Source organism: Nelumbo lutea, chromosome 1 (genome assembly GCF_056320005.1).
Source record: "Nelumbo lutea isolate HS-2025 chromosome 1, American lotus-T2T, whole genome shotgun sequence".
Taxonomy (NCBI): Eukaryota; Viridiplantae; Streptophyta; class Magnoliopsida; order Proteales; family Nelumbonaceae; genus Nelumbo; species Nelumbo lutea.
The window spans coordinates 24,675,120-24,682,425 of record NC_142684.1 but is presented as its reverse complement, the minus strand read 5'-3'; the positions used below and the strand labels follow the sequence as shown (position 1 = coordinate 24,682,425).

At 37.2% G+C, this 7,306-nt stretch overlaps 1 protein-coding gene across 1 annotated transcript; it reads left to right on the top strand.

Annotated features, from left to right (window-relative positions):
* Window positions 1–1,696: 1,696 nt before the first annotated feature.
* Window positions 1,697–6,603, top strand: LOC148873986 (chlorophyllide a oxygenase, chloroplastic-like). Its single transcript, XM_088950686.1, has 7 exons — window positions 1,697–1,873; window positions 1,977–2,210; window positions 2,418–2,522; window positions 4,242–4,433; window positions 4,557–4,669; window positions 5,051–5,345; window positions 6,000–6,603. Exons 1-7 carry the CDS (start codon window positions 1,796–1,798, stop codon window positions 6,168–6,170), a joined length of 1,188 nt encoding a protein of 395 aa, XP_088806812.1. The 5' UTR covers window positions 1,697–1,795; the 3' UTR covers window positions 6,171–6,603.
* Window positions 6,604–7,306: the final 703 nt, after the last annotated feature.

The window sequence follows — 7,306 nt, the reverse complement described above, 5'->3', positions numbered from 1 at the left end:
GGGAAATTTTGGTATTGATTATTTGTCTTTGCCTTCTTAAAGGTGGATTTAGAATCATTAGTAGCAGCGGGCTCAAAACTGCATCTCATCTGAGTTTTACCCAGTTACGTGTCAACCAAACCACCACTCGATTGGTATTCAAAACATAAGTTGATAATATTATTTTATTTTATGTCATTTTCAATGAAAACTTGAACGCAATGTCTATACTCGGCGGCCTATGCTGTCCACATGCTCTTTGTATATGTGTGACACATCAGTCCATTCAGCCATTCCTTCCGCACATTGGATTTTTTTTGGTATTCCGCACGAGAAAGTCCCATGAACAGCAAAGGCTGTCCAGAATAGACAGCAAAAGTTCACGCTGTCATTTTCAATGTTGTTTGCAAAACTGTATGAAGTTGGCCCATAGTATGCAAATCTAGCGAAAAGGTGAGCACATGGATTTACAGCTCTTCTCCGGCATTCCACCCCTAGTTTAGGAAGTAATCACATCTTTTTTAGGTTTTGTTTGGTTTTAGGAATTGTTCTATTTTAATGGTCCCAAATATTTGAAACAATTAAATGTACGAATATGCCAGCTGGTTCAAACCGATAAAATTGGTGGTGGATGTAGTTCCGTTCAGTTCAATCCTGCCTTCACCCTCCCCACACCTCAACACCCAATTTTGACTAGCTAAATAAAAGAAAAGAATTTGCAAAAAAAAATAATAATTTGTTTTGTTAAGAAAGTAAATAAAAAAAAGCATAGATTTTTGAGCTGGGTACGAGTTTACATTTTTCAACTCTTTTTTTTTTCTTTTTCTTTGAATTGGGTTCGAGTTTACTCTGCCCAAGTTGCACCCTTGTATGTATGGGTGCTACATATCACATATTAATCTTTTATTTTACAAAAATAATCACCTATTAATTATTTCAAGCATTAAGATGCCTCCCAATTAAGGGTCTTACTAGATTGTAAAAACATACCCTAAGGCTGTCTTTGGTTGGAAGGAAAATATAGAAAAAGAAAGAAAAATGTAAGAAAATTTTTATAAATCTTGTATAGAATTTGTAATGTTTCCTTTCTTTTTCTATCTTTTCATTCAAATCAAGCATAGCCTAATAAAAAATCCTTAATCTTCTCTTTCAAATCAAACATAGCCTAATGAAAAAATCCTCAACCTTTTATTTTATGCAGCCTGAATCTACTGCTCAATCACACTTTAATGAATTCTTTACTTTGTAATCATAAGTAAACACACCAATATATAGGCTTCATGTGCATGGGAAACTGGTACTTACCGTAACAATTAATATACAATGGAGCGAACAATAGGTGCGGAGTAAATGTTCATGCTAGAGCCCAAGCCCGATTTTTATACAAAGCCCAAAGCCCAATGGCCCAAATCACATAGTCAAACATGTCCCAATAACCACCCAATCTAGCCTTCTAAGTTCTTGAAAATTGACAGGTGGAAAGTTTTCGGGCTTAAATCCATCTACGTGTCACGTGTCTCCAAATCACCGCCCAAGAAGGAAATTAAAAACAAAGACGGTAAAAATGGAAATAAGATGTTTGAAGAAGACAGTTGCGATAGACAGCACTTTCCTTGTCACAGAGCGTGTGGGTGCAGAATACGCCACGAGTGCAACATAGGAGTCCACGCTTGTACACATGTCTGTTCATGGGATGGCAACTGAGATCGCGGGGAACATCAGCCTCTTATCACCAAATCTTCCAAATTAAACTTCCCCCCATTTTCTCTTTTATTTCTCTAGTCTACTGTTCTTCGTCAGCTTCAACGCCAACGCCATGACCGCCAATACTACAGCTGCTCTTCTCTCCCTTCCCATCTCTCTCTTTCAACCCACTAAGATCAACACCAGGAAGGTAAGCTTTTGTTCTCCTTGTGCTGGATTCACATTGAGATTTGTTTAGTGGAGTTGGTTTGTTAATGGGTATGGCTTAGATGGATTGCTGTGGAGAATTTCAGGTTGGTAGGGGAGGACTTCGGATGGTTGCTGTACTTGAAGGGGATGGACTGGTGGGGAAGAAGAGTGATTGGAGTAAGCTTTTTGACGTTGATGTTCCCAGACCTAGATTTCCTCAATGCAAAGGGAAGTTCTTGGGTGTGAATCAAGCTCTGGATGTGGCTAGGTTTGATATTCAGTACTGTGATTGGAGGGCTCGGCAAGATGTTCTTACTATCATGCAACTTCATGAAAAGGTATCTTTCTTTCCATTTCTTCTTTTATCTGCATTAGACGTTTATACTTGATGGTTTTGCCTTGATACTCTAATGGGTCTTCTCAAATTTCTTCTTCTGAATTTTGAAATTGAGATTAATGGAGGGATTTTTCTCTGATTTGTTTAATTGGTATTTCTGTTGTATGTATTGGAATCATTAATCTTGCTTTCAGTCATTTTGGTGTAGATGGTGGAAGTTCTAAATCCTCTAGCACGAGATTACAAGTCCATTGAGACAATGAAGAAAGACCTTGCGGAGTTGCCAGAAGAATTAGCAAAGGCTCACAAGCAGGTCTGGTAATTTTCAGTTAATGCAATGCAGTTTCTTTTCGTTTTATACTTTAAAGCTTTCATCTGAAAACCAATGAGGAAAATCTTAGTCACTAATTGAGCCCCATTTGAATCGGATTTTCCTGTCAATCGGTTACATTATGTAGATTCTCTAATATGAGGTCAGGATCACAAAGGGTTCTAGGGTTCTAGTAATTTTTCATCCCATAGGTTGAACATCTCTCTCTCTCGCTCTCTCTCTATGTGACAGAATTTATGTAGCCGACCCTAAATGTTTGGGATTAAGGCTGAGTTGAGTTAAGTTGAACTTCTGTCTTATGTAAACAATATACTATGCAAGCAGATATACATGGGCTAGTAACAATACCCATTTGACCTGGAAATTCCAGTTGATGAGTTGCAGACTTTCTAATTTATTTGATACCCCATGGACGGAACATGAGTCATAATCCACTCTGATCAGTGGATTATCCAAAGATGTCAAAGACTTGGGGTTGGGGGCTCATTTGGTGTGTCTTATTTTTTTGGAAGATCTTCTGGTAGCTGAGCTTTTGCATAGCTCGAAGCACGTTTGGCATACGCGTGTCTTTCCGCAATTAAAACGCAAAAGACGTGAGAAGCTTCATTTGAAGCTTTCCTAAATCAGTCCAATGCGTCTTCGCTGCCTGTCAACACGCGGAAAAGACCGTGTGGAAGGACACGCCAAACGGGCCCTGGTTTTGGGAGATGACTTGGACAAATATTTAGACCAATTGACTATGTATCTGACTTATGCAATATTGCACCCCTATGATCGGACCATAACTCTAAGGCGGTATTTAGAAATTGGAGCCATGCCAAACATCATAGGGCTGACTTGGATGAATATTCAGACCAATAAACTTATCTGACTCATGCAATACCCCCATTCCCATGATAATAACCATAACATGCTTTTACTCCACATAGGCGCCAAATAGGCAATTTGACTTTTACATATAAAAAAAGGTATTTTGTTAGACAAGTTTAACTTGAAATGGCCAAGCCCCACTTTGCATTGGGTTATGTGCATGGGGTGTTTGGGGGACGTTTCTTGCATTTGGGAGCATTTTCACTGGTTCCTCATGGTGCCTATGTATCTGGAATTATAATAAACTATTATCAGTGTCTTCTGTGCCAAATCATCTCACTTACTTGATTCCCGATATAATGATTTAAATTGAAAAGTTGTGACTTCAAAACACCACAGCACCAAATAACATGATAACTTGCCTGAGCTCATGGACTCGATATCATGATTTAAGTTGAAAAGTTGCAACTTAAAAGCACGATGTACCAAATACTATGATAACCTGCATCTGTTCATGGAGTCTTTAACAACTTGAATAGGTTCACTACTACATTTGACATGAAGTGCACTATAATTAGAGATTGTCAAGTTCTGTAGCAACAGTGGAAGATTACTTGACTAGGCAGAAATTACGTCTTAATTAATTTCTGTCCTGTCAGTATAGAATCTTCTGGACCACAATTGATCATAATATCTATTCTCCCCAAAAGCAGGTGACTGACTGATAGGAAATCGGTGCAAGTTTTGTGCTTTGGCTCTATCCTAAGTGTTTCACATTTCATTTAGATTTCCAGGTTTAATCATATGCATGGTTATATTCCTTTGCAATAAAATGGCAAAAACTTCTCAGTTCTGCACATCTATTAAATTTTAGTAACTTGGGGTGGATGAACTTCAGGGTGGGAATACTCTACTGATGGAAAATGTGTGAAAATGCCATCAACCCGATTACTCAATGTGAAGCTAAGATCATTACCATGCCTCGAGCATGAAGGTTTTATCTGGATCTGGCCCAGCAGTGAACCTCCAACAACCACACTTCCTTCTCTAGAACCTCCTCCAGGATTTAAAGTCCATGCAGAGGTAAAAATAAATGTCATCGATGCATGGGTATATTTACAAGTTCATTTATTTGATCTGTTGTATTTTTTTCTATATGGTCATAGCAACTAATGCTGTTCTTATTGATGTCCTCATGACTGCTAGATTGTCATGGAACTGCCTGTTGAACATGGACTACTTCTTGATAACCTTCTGGACCTTGCTCATGCTCCTTTCACACACACATCTACCTTTGCCAAGGGATGGAGTGTACCCAGGTTTGTCCCTGTTTATTTCAATCTTAAAGATGTTAACAATACAATCAAAGAAATAGAACTCCTGCAATCGTTTCCATGATAATTCACAGATTTACTTGAACATCCAAATATATGTAATAATCAAGTATTAGAAACAAGGTCGAGGGGTAAGCCCGACTTTGAGATTTATATCTGTACCTAGATTCTGATTCTTAATCAGGGTACATCTGAATGAGGTGAATTCTTGTGCCACCTATACGGTGGTTCAGGATAAAAAATCTGATAGTTATACTAAAATGAATTTTTTTACAACAAAATAACAAAAATAGACTTTCTCATTAATAGTGCAACTATTTGATTTCTTTTATTTATTTATTGTTTTTTTTTTTTTTGAGTTTTCAGCTTGGTGAAATTCTTGACACCTGTCTCCGGCCTTCAAGGTTATTGGGATCCTTACCCAATAAACATGGAGTTCCGGCCACCTTGTATGGTAATCTCAACAATTGCGATCTCAAAGCCTGGAAAGTTGGAGGGGCAGAGTATCCAGCAATGTGCTACTCACCTTCACCAGCTACATGTTTGTTTGCCTTCATCAAGACAGAAGACGAGGTTACTATACAGAATGTCACTTGATTTTGCTCCTTTGCTAAAGCATATTCCATTCATGCACCTCTTGTGGAAGCATTTGGCAAATAAGGTGAGGGCCATTGCTCCATAAATTAGTACCAAAAATGAATAAAGTTCCTATATCAACTACTGCAATTAATTGACTTAAGTTAGAAAGTTTGGTAATGTCTAGAATCTTTTACCTTATCAAAACCCTAAGATAAATTAGACATACACAAATTACACAGACTAAAAAAGATGATGGCTTTCTGCTAAAAATGCAAATAACCTGTAACAAGAATCCCTGTGGTTATGGCTAATGCTTTTATGATAAATATTCATGTCAGATGTCATAGCATTTCTTTCTTCATTTCATGAAAGCGAAAAGTGGAATAATTACTAAACCAACCAATCTTGTGAAACTATTGGTGTTGGTTCAATTTTGCCTTGCTTGATTAATGTATATCCCTATCATCTGAATTTGTCACAACAAGCCCAAGTTTATGACCAACGACCAAAGGCCCCTATATATAATCTATAAACTAAATAATCTACATTTTTGGTTAAAAAAAAAAATGCCCTAATTACTGGGGAAGGAAGGACATGATGCTTGAAATCAGACTGAAGAGGGATCATAATCTCATTAGAAGTACAACCTTCACTTCATAAGATGGATTTCATCATCATTCAGTTCTCATCTTTTTTTTGTCTCCCTAAATCCTAGATGAATTAATGAATGACACAGGTTTTGGAGGAGGATCTACGGCTGGTGATTGGCCAACAAGACCGTATGATTAATGGAGCAAATATCTGGAACTGGCCTGTGCCCTATGATAAGTTAGGAGTAAGATACAGGTTATGGAGAGATGCAGTGGAGCGGGGAGCTAAGCGCTTGCCCTTCAGCAAATCCAAGTAGAATTGATTGATTGACAGGTTTGGTTGCATGTTGGTGATGAGAAGGGCATCCCTTGAAGCCGACCAGAAATTGCAGTGGGGGTTATTCATCCCTCCCTGTCAGTTTTTGAAGTTTGGCCAACCTTCCCTAATTTTCTTAGAAGAATTTTTAGTGACAAAGCGGAAACTGTTGATGAATCAGAGACGTAGAAGAGATGATCCCCACCAACTAGTCCAATGTAAAATAGTCAAACTGTACGCTGTATTTGTTGCTTTATGTGTACAGTATGGCTCCATTTTTTTCTCCTTTTACCCATTTCTCAACTCAATATATTCGAAGAGCCCCCATGTATGATCAGTGTTTCAGATTATTTCCAGAAGTTGAAACTGGTCATTGACCTCTTACTGAGTGATGCTATCTGTTTGTGATATTATCAAGAACAGTTCCAAAACAATTCATTTCTTATTTAAATGTTCAGAACAACATTATGAAATGCATATCATATAAAAAGAAATTAATCTAGTCTCCAGCAGACGAGGAGAAACTGGTTCAATAATGTTTCAAAAAAAACTGGTTGAATAATGAGTTCACTTTCCCTTGTTAATCATTTTAAGCAATTAGATTCAGTGAAGTCTTGCATGCTTCATTAACAAAAGAAAAGGCCAAATCTGCTCTATTTAAACAACCTCGCTAAAATCCCTGATAACCAATTCCCCCTTCAAAACCGTCATACTCTATGCCTAAAATCTCATCTAGAACTTCAGGGAGAAATTCCTTTCTTCCTATTCTTCTTGGTTGAGTAGAAGATACATATTCGAATAAAAGAAAAACTCATCCAAATCTCAACATCTCTGTTTCACTGTTAAATTTAAAATAATGGTAAAATATTCCTTCTCATTTAATCAACCAATCTGAATTGAGATATGACTCAAAGGTTTGGTTGAAAGAATGATGATCATGATTCAAAGAGTTGCTTTCATTCAATTGCTTAACTATTCAAGTCATTGAAATTAGGAGTCATGTCAATATTTAGACGGAAATACGATTTTAGAGCCCAAATTAAAATGACATCATTAGTTCTCAGGTGACATTAGAATTGTAATTTTACTTTATTATGTTTGTAAGGATACTTCTAGTTAACAGTGATTTAAATTACA

Bases quoted from the DNA above. Each gene is read 5' to 3' on its own strand.
- LOC148873986 (XM_088950686.1), top strand. From the start codon at position 1,796: ATGACCGCCAATACTACAGCTGCTCTTCTCTCCCTTCCCATCTCTCTC. The intron at 2,211-2,417 runs GTATCTTTCTTT...ATTTTGGTGTAG, and splicing joins TCATGCAACTTCATGAAAAG to ATGGTGGAAGTTCTAAATCC. The intron at 4,434-4,556 runs GTAAAAATAAAT...CATGACTGCTAG, and splicing joins GATTTAAAGTCCATGCAGAG to ATTGTCATGGAACTGCCTGT.